The sequence below is a fragment of the Heptranchias perlo genome, unplaced genomic scaffold (assembly GCF_035084215.1).
Source record: "Heptranchias perlo isolate sHepPer1 unplaced genomic scaffold, sHepPer1.hap1 HAP1_SCAFFOLD_63, whole genome shotgun sequence".
NCBI classification, from domain to species: Eukaryota; Metazoa; Chordata; class Chondrichthyes; order Hexanchiformes; family Hexanchidae; genus Heptranchias; species Heptranchias perlo.
In genome coordinates this window covers 3,353,504-3,378,116 of record NW_027139655.1, presented here as the reverse complement: position 1 = coordinate 3,378,116, position 24,613 = coordinate 3,353,504, and the positions used below count along the sequence as shown (strand labels likewise).

General features: G+C 46.0%; 1 protein-coding gene and 1 non-coding gene across 2 annotated transcripts; one reads left to right on the top strand and one right to left on the bottom strand.

The window, feature by feature from the left end:
- Positions 1-8,720: 8,720 nt before the first annotated feature.
- Positions 8,721-11,787, bottom strand: LOC137317670 (probable G-protein coupled receptor 139; the record flags this gene model as incomplete). The annotated part of the gene is made up of 2 exons (XM_067980836.1): positions 11,718-11,787; positions 8,721-9,607 (listed from the first exon to the last, which is right to left on the bottom strand). Coding segments are annotated over exons 1-2 (957 nt in total), but the record flags the coding sequence as incomplete, so codon positions are not given.
- A 12,135-nt stretch (positions 11,788-23,922) lies between these two features.
- Positions 23,923-23,995, top strand: trnam-cau (transfer RNA methionine (anticodon CAU)). Its single transcript has one exon. It is a non-coding gene; the product is annotated as a tRNA-Met (tRNA).
- Positions 23,996-24,613: the final 618 nt, after the last annotated feature.

The following is a 24,613-nucleotide window of genomic DNA, read 5'->3' as shown; positions in this document are numbered from 1 at the left end:
TCCTCCAGCGCCTGAAGCAGCTCTTCGGCCAGAACACCCCGGAGGACGGTATTTTAAGGAAGCTCTTCTCACAGAGTTTGCCCACCAACGTCCAACTCATCCTGGCGTCAAACACCGTCAGTGTCAAATTGAATAACTTGTCAGCATCGCTGATAAAATCTCGGAAGTCACTGTACCGCCATCCTCCATCGCTCCAGTGACCACTCCAGCATCTCTAGTGGGAGCGACTTCAGCTGGAAGTGAGCTGAACCGACTCAGCCCACAAATCGACAGACTCACAGCTCAAGCGCAAGCCATAACCTGCCAGCTGCAAGAAGTCCGGCGGAGACGTGGTCACGAACGAGACAGTTCGAAAGAACATAAAAGATGGTCTTTACGAAGCCCGAGTGCTCGACAGCAGGCCGGCAGAGCACACGAGTGCAACTGGTGTTTTGGGCGAGATGCCCACATGTGCACCTCTGCTTGCACGAATGTAGACCAGCCGAGACAGTCAGGGAAACGACCAGGCCAGCAGTTGAAGGCGACGAGTGCAGCTGGTCAGGGCAATGAAAGTCGCCTATTTTACCTCAAAGACAAGTACTCTGGCAACCGTTTTTTGACAGACACGGGTGAGGAGGTTAATGTTCTTCCTCCAACTCCAGAAGAACGCTGGACCCTATTTCGGCCGTTTATCCACTGCAGGTGGCTAACAAGTCGTCTATCGTCCTGTTTGGAGAGAGATCGGTAACTCTGAATATTGGTTTACGCTGAGTTCGCCGTTGGGTTTTGACATCCGGACATCCATCATCAGAGCTGATTTCCTGAGGCATTTCGGTCTGTTAGTGAATATCAAACATCGAAAGCTCATTGATTGATTCCACGACCAGTCTGACTGTCCAAGGTATCGCTTCACCTGTTCCATCCATCAGCCCAATGTGTGTTAAGCCTGATAACGCCGCAAGTATAGACACCTTCCTTCAAGGATATCCCGAGATAACTCGACCTATATACAGTGAAACGTCAATCAAAACTCCACTATACATTCGTGGACCACCTGTCGCAGCTCGACCATGACGTCATGCACCAGATCATTGCAAGGTTGCGAAAGCTTGGTCTAATATAACCTTCAAACACTAACTGTTCCTCATCTCTGCACATGGTTCCAAAGAAGACACCTGGAGACTGGCGATCCTGTGGTGGTTACCGCGCATTGTACCGGGGTACAGCACCTGGTCATAACAACATCAGAAATAGGAGCAGAAATAGGCCATACGTCCCCTTCAGCCTGCTCCACCATTCAATCAGATCATGGCTGATTTACAACCTCAATTTTACTTTCCTGCCCGATCCCCATATCCCTTGATTGCCCGAGAGTCCCAAAATCTCTATATTTGATTGAGTGAATGTTACCATTAGCTTCAGTTGTTATTCACGACACAGGTGGTCTGCTCATTCATTCACACATTGACGCTGTTTGTGGGATCTTGCTGTACGCAAATTGCCAGCAGCCTTTCCCTCCATTACAACAGTGACTACACTTGGAAAAGTACATGGTTGGCTGTAAATTGCTTTGTGCGGGATGTGTTGAGGTGGTGAAAGGAAGGTCCTTTCTGAATGCAAGTCCTTTCTTTGAATTGATAAGAGATGGGTTGTTATGTTTAGTCAAGAGCTCCATCATTGACGGTTATATGATGGGACTCCCTCCCTCCTACCCAGGGACGGTAGAAGGAGGATTAGATGGACCTTGGTCCTTTTATCGCCGTCTGTCCCTCCCTCCCTGCCTCAATTACTACATTCCCAAACAGCCAAGCGCCAAATGGTCGCCGATACGTTGCCAAGCCGAATGGAGCCGAGCCGAGCCGGGCCACGCTTCACCCTGTCCCACGAAGGACAAAGTGCTTGTCTGTCTGACTGTCAGTCATTTGTTGCCTGTGTTTGAGGAAGCTGAATGATTTCAAGAGGCTGTGTGCTTTGTTCCAAGGCATAAAAAGTTTTATTAAGAATCTAATCCAGATCTTCAAATACACATGCAAGAGTAGAATGATAACAGACTGAATACAAAGAGGCAAAACTTAAAGAGCGAGCGAGCGACACATTTGGTGAGGGAGGGAGGATGCAGCCAGCCCAACACAACACGAGACGACACCAGACGCCAGTTGGAGATAAGTTGCATGTTAAGGCTGGGTAATGGATGGACCTGAGAGAGGTGAGATATGTTCTGGGATAACATAATATTTGATTGAAAGAAAGCCTGTTATTTCCATTTCACAACAAATACTTCTTGAACATATAATTATATAATTATATATAATTTACATCCAATGTACAGTACAGCACAATACAGCAAGAGGCCATTATGCCCAAAATGCTATTTGTATTTTACAACAATGATAGATATACATATTTGTATACTACATCGAATGACATCGAATATACGGCTTGCAAACAGGGACCATTCGGCCCACTGACTAAAGAAGTATCCCACGGTGTTTACACAGTTTCCCATTGATCCCACAATGCATCCAATGATCCTACAGTGAATCTACAGTGCACCCAATGATCCACAGTGCACCCAGTGATCCCACAGTGATCGCAGAGTGTCCCAATAATCCACAGTGCACCCAGTGATAGTGACCCAGTCATCCAAAGTGCACCCAATGAACCTACAGTGATCCCACGATGTCCCAACGATACACAGTGCAACCAACGATCCTACAATTATCCCAGAGGGTCCCAGTGATGCCACAGTGTTCCAGTGATCCCACAGTGTCGCAGTGATCCCACAATGTTCCAGTGATCCCACAGTGTCGGACAGGTTCCAGTGATCCCATAGTGTCGGAAAGTGTCCAGTGATGCCACAGCATCCCAGTGAGCCCATGGCATTCCAGTGATCCCACAGTGACCCAGTGATCCTACACTGCCACACTGTGTCTCAGTGATACCACTGTGTTGCAGTGACCACACGGTGTCTGAATGATGCCACAGCATCGCACAGTGTCCCAGTGATCCCACAGTATCCCACAGTATTCCAATAACGCAATAGTCCCCAGTGACATCACAGTGGCCCAGTGACGCCACAGTGTCTCGTCGATCCCACAGTGACCCAGTGATGCCGCAATGACCCAATGATCCCACAGTGACCCATTGATCATACAGTGACCCAGTGATCCCACATTGATACAAAGTGGTCGCACTGTGTCCCACATTGATCCCACATTGGCCCAGTGACCTCACAGTGACCAATGATCCCACAGCGATCCCAGAGTGCACCCAGTGATCCCACAGTGCAACCACTGATCCCATAGTGCATCCAGTGATCCCAGTGTCCAGACTGAAACTGTGTAAAAGATTGAGGGACAATCTTTATGTACAAAAAAACTTGTTTATATAAAATAAGTGTACATCATATTCTGTTTTATAGAATGGGCCAAGAAGTTTCTCCTGTAACACCATGTACCTGAAACAAAATGGCGGCTATCATAAACATCAGAGCCTCCAGTGCCCCACAGTGTCCCAGTGATCCCACAGTGTCCCACATTGCCCCAGTGATCCTACGGTGTCCCCGTGATCCCACAGTATCCCACAGTGAGCCAGTGATGCCACAGTGTCCCAGTGAGCCCACAGTGTCCCAGTGATTTCACAGTGACCCAGTGAACCTGCAGAGCTCCCAGTCATCCCACAGTGACCCAGTCATCCCACAGTGCCCCAGTGAGCCCACAGTGTCCCAGTGATTTCACAGTGACCCAGTGAAACTGCAGTGCTACCAGTCATCCCACAGTGACCCAGTCATTCCAAAGTGACCCGGTCATCCCACAGTGCTCCCAGTGATCCCACAGTGACCCAGACACAATTCACCTGAGCTCCATTGGGTGCAGCCTGTGGTGAAGGCCTCGGTAAGTCCGCTCTGGAGAGAAACCTTCTTTTCCAAGGATTCCTCCTCCTCTCAAAATTTCTCTTTCCACATCTTCATGTTACGGCATTTCCACAAAAATAATCCACTGGACAGAGGGAGAGAAATAAGGAATTGATTAAAAACAAAGCAAGGGATTGAAAAGGTTCAGCAAGAGCCCAGAGCTCCCTCACACTCACTCACACTCATTCCGTTCCACAGGCAATCTCTCAGCAAACACCATTGATAAAATCCCCAGTTACAAAGCAGAGAATCTAAAGAGAAGAGAGGAAAGTTGGGAGAGAGAGAAAGACACTCGGGACAGACTGAAGAGCACATGTTGCTTCTCTCTCTCTCACAAGTTTGCAAGGTTTTCTCTCCTGCTTCGACACTCACTCACCTCCCTTATAAGGTGCCAGTCTGTCTGCTTTTATTTGCTGCAGGGCCCAAACTGTTACTGTGTTTGTTTCCCCTTCTGTTCTTGAAGCAGGGGACAAAAAGCTTGGACTATTTCTTGCTACTTCATCCCTATTTATTGCAGTTTGCAAAGGTGAACAAAATGTACCTTTGCTCCTTTCTCTTGTTTTAATCGGCAGTGACGAAAAGCCTGTAGTTTGTGGTCAACTTCCAGTTTGTGGCTTTTCCCAATTAGACAACGAAATAAAACAAATTCATGACATTTAAAGGAGCCAAAACAAAGAAGTTTTTTTCAAAAACAAATACACAGCATGATTCCTCACTCAGTTACAGGGACAATCTCTCAGCAACATTCATTTACACAGAAACAAAGCCCAGTTTATAAATGAGATAAATCTAAAGGTTGAGAGACAATCTTTATAGACATAACAACTTGTATTTCTATATTACAGCAACTACAACAACAACAAGTACATATTTTTTTATAAATACATATACATACATGTATATATATACTTGTTATATAATTACATATTACAACAACTATTACAAAGCCCAGATAATGGCTGTGGGGAAAGAGCCGAGGGGGAAATGGGACTGATTCGATCGCCCTTTCAAAGAGCCAGCACAGGCAGGGTGGGCCGAATTGCCTCCTTAAGTGTTGCACCCATTATGATACTATGCACAAAAACTTCAATGCCTGGAACAGGAAACAAAATCAACTCATCTACCGCCGCCATCTTACTGGGGGGCAAGCTGGACATCTTACCGGAGGGCAAGGCGGCCATCTTACTGGGAGGCAAGGTGAGCATGTTAAACAAAATGGCCACCATGTAGCTTAAACAAAATTGAGAGCCCTGCTCCTCAAACACAATGGCCACTAGTAAGGCAGCCATCTTGCTGAGGGGTGGGGCGTGCACCTCAAACAAAATGGCGGATGTGAATTTTAATCAAAATGGCTGCACTGAACCTGAAGCAAAATGACCAACAGTAATGCTGCCATCTTACTGAGGGGCAAGGTGAAGCTTGTTAAGGTGACAGAATCAGAGAGGGTTCGTTTTCTGCTCCTGTTAAATCACAGTTGCACTAACGTTATAGATACAAACTGTGTGAGAAAGGCACCAGCTGGTGTTTAACACAAAGACAGCGGTGCAGTGCGGAAATTAAACACCAAAATGTGAGCTTCAGCAAAAAAATGGATTAACATTTGGTTATTTCTACAAAATGTTCAAGGAGAAGGAGAGACCAGACATTCGGAGGAAAGGTCCAATTAGCCATTTTGTGTAGAGAATGTAATTCCAGCTTCTATTATTTAAATCAGAGTAAAATTGGACTCAATCTGAATGAAGTTCTGATCTCGGATTCAATTCATTTCTCCATTATTCATAATTTTATTTACCTGAAACAATACAGTATTTGTAAAAGTGACAGAGCAGGAGAGTGCTGCGGGACCCTGTCCAGTTTAGTAATTCAGCAGAAGTTTTAAGAGTACATTATGATTTATTACAGAATCCAGCAGCTCACTGGGAAAGTGACACATGGTCCAGATGGAGGAGCAAAAAGGTGCAAAGTGATTTTACACTTGAATTTGGGGCAATGACTTTTTATCTCCACGAGGTTTAAATTTACATTTAACTTAATGGGCTCTTTTTCGTAAAGAAACTTCAGGCACAAACCATAGCGTTATAAAGAAAATAATCATTTTTATTAATACACTCGAAAGATTGACATTAGATTATAAATAATATCTCCGGATTATGCCCGATTTAGAATTGATTTTACAAAAATAAAACAACACATTCTGAATGCCCAAAATGTATAACCGTTTGGAATTCCAATGTCCATCTTAGACAAAGCCCATAACGAAAATTGTATCCTTATGGTTGGCTCAACCTTGCCGGGAAGATTCCAGGTATTTTAATGGGTAATGTTGTAGTGTAGCGTGACTTTCTCTTGTAGCCAGGTCATCTGCTTCACAGGCTATCTGTAAACCAGCATCGAGGCATCAAGCTGGGAGGTAGCGAGTCGTCATGAAGATTCCAGGTGAGGTCGTGCTGCCAGGAAGCGAAAGGTGTGGTTGGAGCAGTCGTGGTGGATCTGTATCTCTCTCCACTCAACTTCTGCCCAGCTTTTAAAGACATTTTTAATACAGAATCACACCTCTGGGATGGTGGCTTATCAACAATAGGTTCCTACAAATACAACCTATGATTGATTGTCACTTCACCTGTTTTCTCTCATTGTCCACAACGTAACCAATTTAAGTCGGAAGATGTTCAAACGATCACTAGCATTCCTGGAATCGTTCTTGTTGCTATGGTGATCGATCCTCCGCTGTCTGATCTTTTACAATGTGTCATTAACAATCTTTCAACAGTCCTTCCTCCGTTTAAGAGTCCTTTTCCTTCAGACATGCTGAAGTCGATTTAGTCTCAGGCTTTCGTTTGTCAGATGCATTTTACTACGCAGAGCGGCTGGGAAACTCCAGCAGGAAGTAATGGTCAGGGTCAGGTACACAAGGCTGATTGACTTTATTGTGCAGCCTCCAGGCATCATCTCTAGAAATGTCAAAATTAAATCTACAAGAGTGTTACCCCAGAACAAACATGAACTGTCTGGCCTGCTTCATCTGCTGCTGTTCTGCTGGTCAGCACTCACACACTCCAGGCTGATTACACAGTTTGTTTGGTTATTTCATGCTTTCTGTGTTCTATTCTCACTCCTCTCTCTACCCCCACCCCCGTCACTTTATTGAAACGTTTGTCCGTCTCTCATCCAGTCTGTTCTCTGTTTATATCGTTTATCTCTGTGTATTTTCTGCGTGTTTTCTACTTGTTATTTCCACTTCTACTGTTACTTCAATCTCTGTCGCTGTTCATGTCTCCATCTTTTTCAACTTGTTTTTTTCTATACGCCTCCTTCTCTGTCTCGGTCTGTTTGTCGCTGCCTATCTTCTCTCTCTTCCTTCTCTGTCTTTTTACCATCTGCCTCCCTGTCCCTCTCGCACGTTCTCTCTCCCTCTCTCTGACATTATCCGTCTTTTGTCTTTCCACCTCTGTCTCCGTATCCTTCTCTCTCTTTCTGTTTTCGTCTGTCCATATCTGTCTTTGTTGCTCTCTGTGGATCAACTTTTCCCTTTTCTTTCCACCCATTTCTGGTTCCTTCCCTTTTTATCTGTCATTATTTCATTCTGTTTGCTCCTCACTCTCTCCAGCTCTGCTTCTGTCCACTTCTTTCTCTCTGTTTCTATTTGACTTCTCGATCTCTTCGTTGCTTCTGTTTCTGTGTTTCATTCCATTTTTTTCAATCTCTATTTTAATCTTTGCATTTCTCCCTCTCTCCTGTTTTCTATTATTCTCCATGCTTCCTATCCCACTTTCTCTCTTTCTATTACTGTCTTTTTATTTCTTATGCTGTCCTGTTCTGCCGTGCACTCAGTCTCTAATTATACTGAAAGAATTGCTCCGTCTATTTACCTCTCTGTTTCTATCACTTTGTAATTCTTTATCAGTGTCGCTCTCTCGTTCCATCCGTGTCTGCTTTCTCTCTCTCTCTTAATTTATATATGCTGTATATACACATATTTATATGCGCTTTCTTTCTCTCTTTATTTTTCTCTCCTGTTTTAATAACTCTCTCTTTATTTCTCTGCTTCTCTGAGTAACTCTGACTCTGCCCTTATTTGTTTCTGTCTCTCTCTCACACACTCCCTCTGCCTTTTATGTGATTCTTTCTTAATTTTCTGCGCTTTTTAAATCGTTACATTTCTTTTGTCCTTGTGCCTCTCTCTGTCTGTCTCTCCCTCTGTCTCTCGCTCTCTCTGTCTCTCCCTGTCTCTCTCTCTCTGTCTTTCTTTCTCTCTGTCTGTCTCGCTCTGTCTGTGTCTCGCTGTCTGCCTCTCTCTCTCTCTGACTGCCTCATTCTCTCTGTCTGCCTCTCTCTCTCTCTCTCTCTCTCTCTGACTGCCTCATTCTCTCTGTCTGCCTCTCTCTGTCTCTCTCTCTATCTCTCTTTGACTGTCTCTATCTCTCTTTTTCTGTCTCTCTCTATGTCTCTCCCTCTCTGCTCTCTCTCCCTTTCTCCCTCTCCATTTATATGGAGTGTGCAAATTCCAATCACACCATAAACAGCTACTTTAATTACCAGCTTTGCCCATTTATCAGGGTGGTGATTTAGTTCAAGTCCAGCTGAGCTCCTTCGTGCCGACATTTCGAGCAAAAATTCAAGTGTCGTCTGTGGAGTAAATGCTGTCTCAATTGGTCAGATTATCAATAAAATATAACATCAGAATCAGATTTAATATCATTTCAGGACTCTGTGCTGTTAATATAAAATGTACTTTCCTTCCCCCGGGAAGTGTAGGGGATGGAGTATGAAATGAGATTTAGTTCTAGTGCTTGAAACCCTTCAGCTCTTTCTATGATTTCACTAATTTAACAATTAGATTGAGTGGGTATTTCACCGCGTCCTTCAGCTCCTCTCTGAATTTAGTCTGGGTCAGGACATAAATACATGTGTTTGTGCAGGAACTGAGAAGCTGCAGCATCTTTCCTGTATCATTTATGATAAAATTAGGGTCAGAGGGGGAGTAAAAAGGCCTAAAGTCCACAATTCGCAGATAAATATAAAATACAACCTGTGTCAGCCACAACAGTATAAAACTGCCCGATATGCTGAAGAGTAAAATGATGGATTTCTTTCGGTTCTCCATCTCTGGATCACTCTGATCCTCTCCATTGCTGCGGCCCCTGAGTCCCCTGCGGACTCGATTGGATATTAAAATACGCCTGACCGTGAGAACATTGAACAGCAAAATCAGACCGAACGGGACACAAGGGGTTAAAATGAGGTGCACCATGTCAAATGCGGCCCATGCGGGAGAAGTACGGAAGCTCAGTTTACCCACACACAACCAGGGAACTTTATCAATTATAAATTTAGGTTCATATATAAAGTACGTGGGGACACTCTCCAAACAGCCCAGCACACTCACTGTTCCCAGAACCACAGCCGCCGTTCTCTCGGTGCAATATTTTGTTTTCAGCTTCTCACAACAAATGGCCACAAATCGATCAAAAGTGAAAGCGACCGTGAGCCAGACGGAAACCACCGTGGTTGCAAAACCCAAGAAGTAAATAAAACTACAAACGGGAGTAATGTCCAGGAATGACACTGGGAGATACATCACATTAATCGAGTTCAATATCGGATCAGTGATAACCACCAGAAGATCGGCCACTGCCATTCCCACCAGATAGCGACTGATACATTTGGAGAGACCGCACTTTCCTCGGGACAGGATCACAATCGCCACCAAGTTAACTGGAAGAGAGAGAAAAGGAAGCAGAGAAATTACTGATCAGATCTGGAGCCAAAGCAGCAGCTTGAGAGGATCTGGGGTGAAATTTCCAGCTTTGTTTCTGCATCGAAGGGTGGAAAGTGATTGATTGACCTGGGCAGCGCTTTCTGGCAGAGAGATGTTTTCAAGCACAATGATCAATAATTAATTGGGAGATGGATACAGGAAGTGAATAAAGTGAGCACTGGATCCACTGGAAGGGCTGAGTGAGGGCTCGGTGCCCAGCGGGAAGGGAGCCGCATTTGGGCTACAGACGGACAGGGAAAGAGAGCAAAGGGTCGGGAAGGTGAGGGGAGAGGGGGAGGTGTGTTGCTTTGGGTTAAGAGAACCGACAATGAGTGAGATTGGGAGGCATACAAGGAAAAGATTAGTTGGTCATGGACGTGTAGGAATTGGAGGGGAGTCAGGAGCAGATGGTTTGGAAAAACGGATAAACTGAAGCAACGGATGAGGAGACAGATGATTCATTGCAGTGAGAGGAGAGGCTGGGATTCACAGGGCGAGGCTGCAGCAGAGTGTGAGAGGAAATCTAATCTGTAGGTCTCACTAACACAATCCAACTATTACATTCAACTGTTCATTTCTGTGGTTTTTGGTGTCAGGGAACCTGTGTTGGGTATAAAATGTGTTCAATAAATTGAATTTGCACATTCAATTAAACTTAAATTGAAAAGTATTAATGAAATCAACCACTTTGTTCATTAAATTCAGCCGAGCTTTAAACATACAATATCCGAATAATTCATTATGACCAAGAAATTTCCGATCTTATTCTTGAAGTAAATTGTAATTATATTTCGTGTCAAGTTGGAAAACATGGAACATTCACAAAAACAGACTGAGGACCTGACAGGGATATAAACATGAGGAGCGAGTCCCACAATCAAAACTCACCCAATCTGACCACATCATAATAACACTTTCAAATCACATTTTCTATATTTAATTGTTCTGGAAGTTTCAGCAGTTCATTCTGATGAATTATTCACACCACAGCCTCTCGCTTTCCCTCTCAGTCGCCCTCTCTATCACTCACTCTACTCCCTATCTCAAGTCCATTTTCATATCCGATTAAATCCTATCATCCTTTTCCTGCATTCAGTTCACCAGCTCCCTGTTCCACCGATCCAATTCTCAGTTAGTTTGTTCAATAATGAACCCTCTATGGAATAGTTTAATATTTCGACAGATCATCCAATTCTAAACGTATTCAACGACACTGTTCACTTCATCGACAAATCGTGGAATGAACAGAATCGAATGCCTCTTCCAGACAGATCTAACAATAATTGAGATTCTTTCTCCTGTTATTGTAAAGTAAAGTGATCGATGGCGGGACTGTTCAATTAACAAAACGCTAAAATCACACTTATAATCGACAGATAAATTGAAGGGCTCCTGATTCCAACAGATACGGTGCAAACTGAGACAACATAACATCAAAACATTTCATTTTGCAGTGAAGTCCAGTGACAGTCAGTGAATTCATCCACAGTGAAGCCGAGGAGGAGATGTGAAAGAGTCAGCAGCAAACTGAGAGGAAGGACATTGCACTGCCTCCTTGTAACACTGAGACCGTGAGATGTCTCATTATCAATCTCTGAAAACACATCAATGAAAACATATTCCAGAACCGGTTCGTTCCACAAAATGAAACTATTAACAGCTCCCGATGGCCTGACATCAGCGATGAGCCCAGACACCTGACTCCAATACATTCAGTACAGTGATGATTCCAGTAACAATGCCGAGGTTGGATATAGAAAGTCCACTACAGATATAATGTAACTCCTTCAAGACCGAACTTTTAGAAGTTAAGAACATACCATTGTTCAACAATACATTCAGTATAGAGAATAATCCAGTAAAAATGTCAGGGTTGGGTGCACGAAAATCATTACGGATATAATGCAGCTCCTACAAGACCGAAAGAGACTTAATACATTCCATCATTCAACGGACAGAACAGTACAGGCGACTCCGTAAAACACGCAGGGAGAAAATATAATTTGCCAAGTTAAGCAACAGAGTTAACACTGATTTTCACCATTAACAGCTGAGATAATGGCTTACCTGGAACTCCAATGGCTGCAAGAACAGGATAATAAATGAGCATTATCTGATCGATTCCTGAATATCCCATTTCTGTGAGAAGCACTGACTTCTGTTGTCCTGGGAACCACAGCTCCAGCAGGAACTCGGAGCTGATCCATTCCAACAAGCCCTGATTTATACAGGGGATCAGTCTCCACTGACACGGTGTTAGCCCTGATCATTGCTATCAGTTACAGTCAGTTTAACAAACATATTACATCTGCAGCGTTGACTCCGATGTAAATAATGTGGTGGATATAACACAAACATCTCAAAATCCAGGTCATTATCTTAATCAGACCTCTCTCAGGAATAATGTTTAAATCTGTTCTCATACAGGACTGATCGAACAACAATGAGCGGCTCCATTTACAGTTTTTATATAATTGTATTGACCATGTTCACTCCTGGAGATTCATTTATAAATGTTACCGATTCTCCCACAGTGTGGACTGAATCCAGGGACACAAGCAGACCCGTTTCACTCTGTTCCTGCAGTTTCCCAGTTAAAATATGAATTGTGAGTCTCTGACACGCGGACAGTTAAAGGGCAGGTTGAGGATTGCAACCCAGAAATGACTGTGGGTGATATTAGGGGACGGACACTGAACGTGTCCCATTGACATTCCTCTCTCCGCTATTTCACTGCAGATGTTTACCCGTTTATTCTACATTGGTTAACGGCTCCAGTAAAATTGGTCCCGTGCAACACCGAGCTGAGCTCATGACCCGATTTGACCTCCATCACAAAGGCCCCGTGATTCCCTCACCCGACTCCATTTCTTCCTCAGCCGATTGCCATTCAAACCCTCATCAATGCCTCTGTCCCTCCAGACTCCATTCCTCCAATGCACTCCTGGCCGGCCACCCAACCTCCATCTTACAGAAACGTGAGCTCGTCCAAAACTCTGTTGTCCGTGTCCAACCAGCACCAGGTCCTGCTCGGCCTCACTGACCCTCACTGGCTCCCAGCTCCATATCACTTACATTTAAAGTTCTCATCCTTGGGTTTAAAACACCCCATGGCCCAACCCTCACCATCTCCATACCTACAGACAACTCACCCGTCACCTCCTCATTCATCGGTCACTGGCCTCTTTTGTTGGGACTACCCTCACTTGGTTCCACTCACCTATCTGATCAGAGCCAGGCGAAGCTTCTCTTCCCACCCTATCACCGTTATCTCTGATGTTTCTAAAAGTTCAATCTTTGACTCCCTCCTCTTCCTCATCCACATGCTGCCCTTTGGTGACACAGTCCACAGACACGGACCAGCTTTCAGATGGACGCTGACAAAACCACCGCCTCTCTTGACCCTTCCAATATCATTGTGTTATCAGGCCCACACTTTCTGTTTTAGATGAGCCACCAGTTCCTCCATTTAAAATTTGGGAAGTCATGATCTGTGGCCCCAAAATCTCCACATCCTAGCCACGGATTCCATCCCCACTGCAGGCTTTTTGATTGGTGAGCAGCTCACCAACCATCGAAGCCCTTACTGACCTGCATTAGATTCCAGTCTCCTAAGCCTGTTGCTTATTTTTATTCTTTCTTACATTTAAATGCATCAGGGCTTCACCACTCCCTATCTCTGTAACCTCCTCCAGTCCGACACCCTGCCCCAAACACTCTGTTCCTCCACCTGTGGTCGTTTGTGCATCCGTAGTCCATTTGTCCTACTTTTGAAAGCCGTACCTTCAGCCATATCCACGTTCCAGAAAGCACAACCTCAGCCCCTCCATCTCACTCACCTCCTTTCAGGTGTCAGACGTGGCTCACTGGTAGTAGTCTCGCCTCTGAGTTAGAATGTTGTGAATTCAAAACCAATTCCACAGACTTGAACGCATAATCCAGGCAGACGCCACAGAGCCATTCTGAGGGAGCACTGTACTGTCGGAGGGTCAAAATTGAGAGAGTGCTGCACTGTCGGAGGGGCAGTACTGATAGAGTGTTGGAGTGAGTGAACACAGTACTCTCGGAGGGTCAGTACTGAATGAGTGTTGCACTGTCACAGGATCAGTACTAAGGGAGGGCTGCATTGTCGTAGGGGCTGTATGGAGGGAGTGCTGCACTGTCAGAGGGTCAGTAATGCAGGAGTGCTACACTGTCATAGGATCGGTAGTGAGGGAGTGCTGCACTACCGGAGGGGCAGTACTTAGACAACCCTGCACTGTCAGAGGGTCAGTACTGAGGGAGAACTGTGCTGTCGGAGGATCAGTACGCAAGAAGCGCTGTACTGTCGAAGGGGCAGTACGAAGGGTGTGCTGCACTGTCGGAGGTGCAGTACTCTGGGAGTGCTGCACTGTCGGAGGGGCAGTACTGAGGCAACGCAGCACTGTCAGATGGTCAGCACTGAGGAAGCGCTGTGCTGTCGAACGGGCAGTATCGTGGAAGTTCTGCACTGTCGGAGGGTCAGTAGTGAAGGAGCGCTGCACTGTTGAAGGGGTAGTATTGAGAAAGTGCTGCACTGTTGTGGATGCCGCCTTGCAGGCGAGACGTTAAACCGAAGCCCAATCTGCCTTCTCAGGTCGATGTAAAAGATCCCACGGCACCATTCGAAAAAGTGCAGGCGAGTTCTCCCCGGTGTCCTGGGCAATATTTATCCCTCAACGAACATCACTAAAACGGATTTTCTGCTAATTCATCTCATTGCAGTATGTGGGATCTTGCTGTGTTCAAATTGGCTGCAGCATTTCCAACATTACCACAGTGTCTACACTTCGAAATCAGAGAAACATAGAACGGTTACAGCGCAGGAGGAGGCCATTCGGCCTATCGAGCCCGTGCCGGCTCTTTGTAAGAGCAATCCAATTAGTCGCAATCCCCCGCTCTACCCCATAGCGCTGCAAAGTTTTTCACTTCAATTATTTATCCAATTCCTTTTTGAAGGCCATGATTGAATCTGCTTCCACCACCCTTTCAAGCAGCGCATTCCAGATCATTACCACTTGCTCCGTAAAAAAAGATTTTCCTCATGTCGCCTTTTGTTATTTTGCCAATCACCTGAAACGATTTCGAACGCTTCTATCAAATCACCTCTTAACCTTCTCTGCTCTAAGGAGAACAACCTCAGCATCTCCAGACTCTCCACGTAACTGAAGTCCCTCATCCCTGGAACCATTTTAGTAAATCTTTTCTGCACCCTCTCTATCTTCTTCACATGCTTCCTAAAGTGTGGTGCCCAGAATTGGACACAATACTCCAGTTGTGGTCGAACCAGTGTTTTATAAAGGTTCCACATAACTTCCTTGCTTTTGTACTCCATGTCTGTATTTATAAAGCCCTTGACGCCACACGCTTTTTGAACCGATTTCTCAAACTATCCTGCCACCTTCAAAGATTTGTGCACGTATACCCCCAGGTGTCTCTGTTCCTGCATCCCCTTTGGAATTGTGCCATTTAGTTTATATTGCTTCTCCTCTTTCTTCCAGCCAAAATGTATCAATTCGCACTTCTCTGCGCTAATTTCATAGGAACGTAGGAACAGGAGGAGGCCATTCAGCCCCTCGTGCCTGCTCCAGTATTTGATTAGATCATGGCTGAACTGTGATCGAACTCCACATATCTGCCTTTGGCTCATATCCCTCAATACCGTTGGTTGCCAAAAATCTATAGATCTCAGATTTAAATTTAGCAATTGAGCTCGTATCAATTTCTGTTTGTGGAAGAGAGTTCCAAACTTCTACCACCCTTTGTGCGTCGAAATGTTTGATAATCTCGCTCCTGAAAGGTCTGGCTCTAATTTTTAGACTGTGCCCCCTACTCCTACAATCCCCAACCAGCGGAAATAGTTCCTCTCTATCCACCCTATCTGTTCCCCTTAATAGCTTATAAACTTCGATCAGATCACCCCTTACCCTTCGAAACTCTAGAGAATACAACCCCAATTTGTGCAAGTTCGCCTCGTTAATTAACCCTTCAAGTCCGGGTATCATTCCAGTAAACCTACGCTGCACTCCCTCCAAGGCCAATATGTCCTTCCGAAAGTGCGGTGCCCACAATTGCTCACAGTACTCCACGTGCAGTCTAACCAGGGTTTTGTATAGCTGCAGCATAACTTCTGCCCCATTGTACTCTCGTCCTCCAGATAAAAAGGACATCATTCCATTTGCCTTCTTGATTATTTTCTGCACCTGTTCATGACCCTACAATGAGCTATTTATCTGAATCCCTTGGTCCCTTTGGACGTCCACTCTTTTTAACTTTTTTCCATTTAGAACGTACCCTGTTCTATACTTTTTTGATCCAAATTGGATTATCTCACATTTGTCAGCATTGAATTCCATTTGCCACAGTTTTGCCCATTCACTTAATCTGTCTATATCCCTTTGTAATTTTATGTTTTCATCTACACTGCTTACAATGCCACCAATCGTTGTGTCATCGGCAAACTTAGATACGAGACTTTATTTGCCTTCATCTAAGTCGTTAATAAATATTGTGAATAACTGAGGCCCCAAGGCAGATCCCTGCGGGACTCCACTAGTCACATCCTGCCAATGTGAGTACCTTCCTATTATGCCTACTCTCTGTTGCCTTTAGCTCAGCCAACTTTCTAACCAAGTCCGTACTTTTCCCTCGATTCCATGGGCTTCTATCTTATCTAACAGTCTCTTATGTGGGACCTTATCAAATGCCTTCTGGAAGTCCATATACATAACATCCATTGACATTCCCCTGTCCACTACTTTAGTCACCTCTTCAAAAAATTCAAACAGGTTTATCAGGCACGAACTACCTTTCACAAATCCATGCTGGCTCTCTCTGATTAACTGAAAATTATCGAGGTGTTCAGTCACCCTAACCCTTAATTATAAACTCCAGCATTTTCCCCACAACAGATGTTAGGCTAACTGGTCTATAATTCCTCGGTTTCCCTCTCTTTCCTTTCTTATAAAACGGAGTGACATGTGCAATTTTCCAATCGAGAGGGACCGTTTCTGAATCTAGAGAATTTTGAAAGATTATAGTTAGGCCATCTGCAATGTGCTCACCTACTTCCTTTAAAACCCTGGGATGCAAACCATCTGTTCCTGGGGATTTGTCACTCTTTAGTGCTATTATATTCTTCATTACTGTTGCATAACTTATGGTAATTTTATCGAGTCCCTGTCCCCGATTCAATATTAGTTTTCTTGGGATTTCAAGCATGCTATCCTCTTTTTCTACTGTAAATACTGACGCAAAGTAATCGTTCAACATGCCGCCATTTCCCCATTGTCAATGACGATATCCCCACTTTCAGTTTTTAAGTGGTCAACACTGCTCCTGACCACCCTCTTTTTCCGAATATAACGATAAAAGTTCTTCGTATTGGTTTGGATATCCATCGCAAGTTTATTTTCATGCTATCTTTTTGTAGCTCTTACTATCTGTTTTGTGACCCTTTGTTGATCTTTGTATCTTTCCCATTCGCCAGGATCTGTGCCATGTTTTGCCTTTTTGTATGCCCTTTCATTATGTATAATACTATCCCTTACCTCTTTAGTTGCCCATGGCTGTTTTTTTTTCCGCAAGTAGAGTTCAGGGGTATAAACCGATTCTGAATCACGTTAAATGTTTCTATAAAAATTTCCCACTGATCATCAGGCGTTTTACCCATTAGCAGATTTGCCCAGTTTACTGTGGACAGTCACTGTCTCATCCCATTGAAGTCGGCCTTACCCAAGTCAAGAATCTTAGCAGCTGACTCACTTTTTGTCCTTTCAAACACTACATTGAACTCGACCATGCTATGATCGCTATTGGATAGATGTTCGCGTACAATTAAGCTGTAATCTAAATCTGCCATGTGTCCGCCCATTCCACCAGCCTGTCTATGTCCTCTTGAAGTCCATCACTATCCTCCTCACTGTTCACTACACTTCCAATTTTTGAACCATCTGCAAATTTTGAAATTGTTCACTGAACACTCAAGTCCAAGTCATTAATATATATCAAGAAATGCAGTGGTCTTAATACCGACCCCTGGGGAACACTTCCTCCAGTCAGAAAAACAACCGTTCACCACTACTCTCTGTTTACTGTCACTTAGCCAATTTCGTATGCCTGCTCCCACTGCCCCTTTAATTCCTTGGGCTTCAATTCTGCTGACAAGCCTATTATGTGGAATATTATCAAACAAATTTTGAAAGTCCATATACACTTCAACTGCATTGCGCTCATCAACCCTCTGTTACCTCATCAAAAAACTCAGTCAAGTTAGTTAAACACGATTTGCCTTTAACAAATTCGTGCTGGCTTTCCTTTATTAATCAACCATTGTGTAAGGGACTATTAATTTTGTCCCGGATTATCGTTTCTAAAAGCTTCCCCACAACCGAAGTTAAACTGACTGGCCTGCAGTTGACGGGTGTATCCTTCCACCCTTTTTTGAATAAGGGTGTAACATTTGCATTTCTCCGGCCCTCGGGCACCACCCCCATATCTAAGGATGACTGGAAGATTATGGCCAGAACCTCTGCAATTTCCACCTTTACTTCCCTCAGCAATCTTGGATGCATCCCAGCCGGACCGGGTGACTTATTGATTTAAGTACAGCCAGCCTTTCTAGTTGTTCCTCTATCAATTTTTACTCTATCCAGTATCACAACGACTCTTTTTTTTCTGTGAGTTTTCTTCTTCCTTGGTCACGACAGGTGCAAAGTACTCATTTAATACCTCAGCTGGGACGCGGGGACTTGGCCTAACATTTAGAGCCAGGACGTGCAGGAATGAAGTTTGGAGCGCTCTTTTTGATGCCAGCTCAATCGAGAATTCTAAATCTGAGATTGATAGATTTCTGTGAACCAATGGTATGAAGGGATATGGGGCGAAGGCGGGTAAATGGAGTTAGGTCACAGGTCCACACTGATCTGATTGAATGGTGGAAAAGGCTCGAGGGGCAAAATGACACCGCCACTTGCTGCCTCCTGATAAGTGCCAGCTTCTCCTGCAAGAAAGCGGGACGTGTGCCTGGGTGATGTTCATATCATGGTTGAATAGCTACCAGTGTGTGTGGCCTGTGAGTTGTGGGTGTGCTGCTTGCAACGGTGGTAATGTGTAAGGGTGAGATGGTTGAGTACTGAAGGAAAGAGTTAGTTGGTATGTGGGTGATGGGGTGTGTAGTGCGTGGAGCAATGGATGCAGCTCGTGGTGTAGTTGGTCGGAGACGCCACTTGACAGTTGACCTCACTCATCTTGACCACTCATGTCAAAGTATTGAACTTCTTCCTGTACTGCATCCATGTTCATGATGCTGTGCGCCTGGCATTGACCTCATCCCCTACTGCCTCCTACTACCTTTTGGGTGTATGTCTGGAGGACCTCTTGCCCACTGCGGATATAGGATGTCCCTCCTTCAGTCCACCTCTTACACCAAGGCCTCTGGTGATTCAGCAGAGAATCTTGGTGCATGGAGTCTCAGGCCGGCAGATTGGTGAGGTCTGGCCTGCAGATTGGAGGATGTGGGATTTACTGCTGGGCAACCTTTATTTAATATTTTTAATTAACTCATCAGTACTTAAAAATAGGGATGGGATCCGCATCTGTGCTTTATGTGTGCGATGTCTGATCTCCGTTCATACTCCTTGCAGACAGCAGGCTGTTATATTCAGCAAGTAACAGGTACCAGCTACCTTTAAGAGATTTCCAACAGACAGCCTGCCTTTAAAAGATAGGAGCTTCCCCCTGCTGGTGGAAAGTGCGAATTGCATGGAATCCTCGTTCACCGCTGATTGCCAACGCAGATTGCAGGTGAGTCCTCAGGGCTGACGAAAATCTCGTCCTGCCTGCGCAGGGACCATTGGGCGCGGGGTAATAGCGGATCGTGCTGCACCCGCCCAAAAACAGTTCCAATCCAATTTTCCCCCTCAGTGTCCAGGTAACATTCGAGGAAATCTGCGTTACACTCCCAAAGGCAATATGTCCTTCCTGAAGTGTGGTACCCACAACTGAACACAGTACTCCAGGTGTGGTCTAACGAGGGCTTTGTATAGTTGCAGCATAACTTCGACCCCATCGTACTCTGGTCCTCTAGATATAAAGGCCAGCATTCCATTCGCCTTTATTGATTCTTTTCTGTACCTGTCCATGATATGTTGATGATCCACACACACGGACCTCTAAGTCTCTTGTGATTTTGTGATTTCCGTTCCCACTGCTGTTTCCCTGCACCAGTTAAAAAGCACACTCCTGGTCCCACTGCTGCTGAGACCCTGTGATTCTGCCATCTCAAGCCTTCATTTCTCCAACACTCTCACCACCTCACATATTTAAATTAGCCGAGCTAGGAAATGCCACCTGGAATCAAAGAGCCTTACCCTAATATCGCTCGGTGTGACCTGTCCATTTAAAGGGGCATCACCCTGTCATCTCACGGTGTGACCCGTCCGGTTAAAGGGGCCTCATCCTGAGATCTAACGTTGTGACACATCCAGCTAAAGGGACTTCACCTCATGATCTCACGGTGTGACACATCCAGTTCAAGCGGTCTCACCCTGAGATGTAACGTTGTGACTCGTCCAGTTTAATGGACCTCACCCTGAGATCTGACGTTGTGACTCGTCCAGTTAAAGCAGTCTCACCCTGAGATCTCACCATGTGACCCGTCCGGTTCCAGAGGCTTCACCCTGTGATCTCACGGTGTGACACCTCCAGTTTAAGGGGCCGCACGCTATGATCTCACGGTGTGAGCCGTCCAGTTAAAGAGGCTTCACCCTCTGATCTCACGGTTTGACCCGTCCAGTTAAATGAGCCTCACCCTCTGATCTCACGGTTTGACATGTCCAGTTAAAGGGGCCTCACCCTCTGATCTCACGGTTTGACCAGTCCAGTTAAAGGGACGAGAGAGAGACAGAGGAAATTGTGTCAGATCCAGAAAAGCATGCAGGATCTGCTCCAGCTGCAGTCGATGGGGATCGATGTCGGGAAAGGACTCAGGGAGTTGAAGGGCCTGCAAGTCTCGATCTTCACCTCCGAGGCCTCGAAGATCACCTTTCGGTCCAGAGTCCACTCCGTGCAGCAGGGCGAGAAGTGTTCGCGTTTCTTCGTCCACAAGCTGCACAGAGAGACCTCTGGTGATCAGCAGCCTGAAGGAGGAAGACGGCTCGGTGACGCCTTTACAGACCGACATACTGAGGATCAACAAATCTTTATATGCCGGGCTGTATGACGCAAAGCCCAGAGACACCAAGGCCTCTCAATCCTTCCTGTCGTCTATTACGGAGGTCTTAGAGGACAGCGAACAGGAGCGCCTGGATCGGCAATTGACCTTGGAGAAGCTGACAAAGGCCGTCCGGTCTTTGGAGAAGAGTAGAACTCCGGGGAGCGATGGCTTACCGGTTGAGTTGTGCTCGGCTCTGTGTGATTGGACTGGCCAAGAGCTACTGGATGTGTCCGGGGGTATGCTTCTGGCAGGCAGCATTTCAGAGTCCATGAGGAAAGGCATCATCACTGTCATCTACAAGCAGAAGAGGGAGAGGGGGAAATCAGAAATTGGCGACCCATTTCCTTGCTAAATGTCAACTACAAGATTCTGTCGAAGGCCATCGCCAACAGGCTCGAGTCCGCTCTGGAGCAGGTGATCCACCCGGATCAGACCTGTACTGTACCCGGCAGAAAGTCTCTGATAGCCTGGTACTGTCCAGGTATACGATCGTCTACATGTAGGAAAGGGGGGTGAACACCTGCCTCATCAGCCCGGACTAGGACAAGGCCTTTGACAGAATATCCCAGACATACATGATGAATGTGCTGTCCAAAATGGGCTTTGGGGACGAAATGTCCAATTGGACCTGACTGCTCCATGTGGACATACATAGCGCAGTCCTAATCAATGGGCTGGAGTCGGAGAGTTTTCTGATCAGATTTGGAGTCAGGCAGGGCTGTCCTCTCTCCATGGTCTTGTTCATATGTGGTATCGAGCCGTTTGCCCCGTCCGTCAGGAAGGACACAAGTATCAGGGGGATGACGATCCCAGGAAGATTACGGCCGCCCTGTACATGGATGACGTCACTGTCTTTTGCTCCGATCAGCAGTCGGTCCACAGATTGATGGGCATCTGCGATCGTTTCGAACTGACCTCGGTGTCCCGAGTGAACTACAGTAAGGGTGAGGCCATGTTCTCTGGCAGGTGGGAGACCCGATCCTTTGTCCCCTTCACCGTCAGGTCCGACTAACTGATGGTACTTGCGAGCTGGTTCAGGGGGCCCCAGGCCTCCACCAAGAAATGGGAGGAGCGGTTCGCCAAGGCCAATCAGAAGCTTGGTATGTTGGGGGGACGCTGTCTCTCTCTGTGTAACCAACAGGAACCTGGTGAGAAGGTGTGAGGTACTCGCGGTGTTGCTCTCCGTGGCCCAGGTCTGGCCCATTCCCCCAACTCCGTCACCACAGTCACCCGAGCTATCTTCCACTTTGTCTGGAGGTCCAAGGTAGAACGCGCCCACAGGGACACCATGTACAAACCTCCAGACAAAGGGGGCAGAAGCGTCACCAATGCTGCCCTGATCCTGATGGCCAGCTTTGTGTGTGGCTGCCTCAGAATGTGTGCAGAGCCCCGGTACACAAACACCAAGTGTCTCTACGTGCTGAGTTTCTACCTGTCCAAAACATTGAGAAAACTGCGTCAGGCCATGCTAGCCGAGGAGACGAAGGACGTCCCGTCCAGCTCGACCACCCCACCCTACCTGCCCCAGGTGGAGAAGATCCTGAGGAGAAACCACTTCGACCACAAGGCCATCAGACAGTGGTCGACGAGGAACGTTCTGGGGGTCCTGCAGGAAAAGGAGAGGATGAATCCGATCGGGCAGATCCCCGACCAGACGGTCGATGCCATTTGGCAGAACATCTCGTCGCCGGAACTCACCAACAGGCACCAGGATGTGGTCTGGAGGGTGGTGAGATCCGCACTCCCAGTGTGGGCATTCCAACATGGACAAATTCTCAGCACCACCTCGAGCTGCCTTCAAGGCTGCAACGGGGATGAGACCATCGCCTGTCTCCTGATGGACTGGTCCTTCACGCAGAATATGTGGAGAGAAATGCGTTGGTCTCTGTCCCCATTCATCCCCAACAACTCGGTCACACAGGACGCTGTGCTCTATGGGCTGTTCCCCGGGACGGACACCGAGACAGATATCAACAGCTGCTGGAAGGCCATCAACTCGGTGAAGGAGGCCCTTTGGTCCTCCCGAAACCTTCTGGTCTCCCTGCTGAAGGAACGGTCCACGAGCGAGTGTTGCCGACTGACACATTCCAAGGTCCAGGGGAATGTGCTGCGGGATGCACTGAGGCACGGTGCGGCCTATACAAGGGCTCTATGGGGAAAGAGCACCGTGTAAAGCCATCCCACCTTTTATTATACAGAATGTATTTAAAGACATGTACTGTGTATTGTATTGAAATAATGGGATCATAGTGTGTGCGATCTGTTTCGTATTGTTTTGAATTGAAATTGTGACTTTTACCCTGAACTTTATGTATCCTTAAATTTTATGAAATAAAGTATATTTTGAAAATAAAAAAGCATTGCTGCTCAAAGGCACTCCTTTGATCAGCGAGAGACCTGTCCAAAAGACTGACAGAAGTCTTTTTTGCCTGAAAGTGAGTCCGGTTTGACGTGTTGTTGCTCAAACGCGCTCCCTGCTGGTGAGCAGAGGCAAATGCTCGAGCAAAACAGCTTTAAGGTTTGAGAAAGGAAAAGCGCCAACATTTTAAGCAGTGAGCAGTCTGTAAAGTTAAGAAAGCGGCCTTGAGCTCAATACCGTTTACTCAGAAAGCACGTTCGTTATTTTGAGCCAGAATTAAACTAACAATTTAAGAGTGATTTTGCTTTCAAGTTTTAATCTCTACAAGTTTTCCACGCTACCAGCTGAGCTCTCGAAGGGAAGCAGCAAAGGTCCCTCTCTTTGGTGATTGTTCGCCGTGCGCCTTTTGACACTCCCGGACTCGTGGAGTCGCGTGGGCATGACCGAGACTGACTCGGTACCTGCTCATACCGCGGCGCTGTGAGCGTGTGAGCTCCGACTTACTCGACACACCTTTGGCCAGTCGAGCAATGGGGAACGTGTCTGACCAAAATTCAGAAGATTGTTGGTTCGATTTCCACCTGGATGGAGAGTTTTTGCAAACTGCCGATTAGTTTATGATTTTACACCTTGCAAACTGTCCTACTTGATAGAGCTGCCTGGAGTGTCATGCATCAAGTGCCTTCTTAGCGCAGTCGGCAGCGCGTCAGTCTCATAATCTGAAGGTCCTGAGTTCAATCCTCAGAGAAGGCATCATTAAGCTTTTTTTTCCACCTTTGCTGAAGACCAAAATGAAGAATTTTTGCTTCCTGCAGAATATAAAAATATTTGCTGCCCCTTGACCTCTCTGTGCCGTAGCACGCAGTGAAGCTTAAGAAGTACATGGACCATGGGCTCGCTGAAAACTGACGCCACTTTTGTTTCTGGACAATTGACCCAAATCAAAAGGTGAGTGGAGAATGCAAGAATCGATTCTGCTATCTCTCACATGCTCAGCGAGCACTCGACTTGAATCGTAGAAAGATTACAGAATGGAAGGAGGCCATTCGGCCCATCGAGACCACACCAGCTCTATGCAAGAGCAATCCAGCTAGTCCCACTCCACCGCCCCATCGTTTTTCCTGATGTCATCTTTGGTGCTTTTGCCAATCACCTTAAATCTATGTCCTCTGTTCCTTCACCCTTCTGCAAATGGGAACGATTTCTCTCTATACACTAAACCCTTCATGGTTTTGAAAATCTCTATCAAATCTCCAGCTTCTCCAGTCAATCCACGTAACTAAAGTCCCTCATTCCTGGAATCATTCTGGTAAATCTCTTCTGCACCCTCTTTAATGCCTTCATATCTTTCCTAAAGTACGGCGCCCAGAA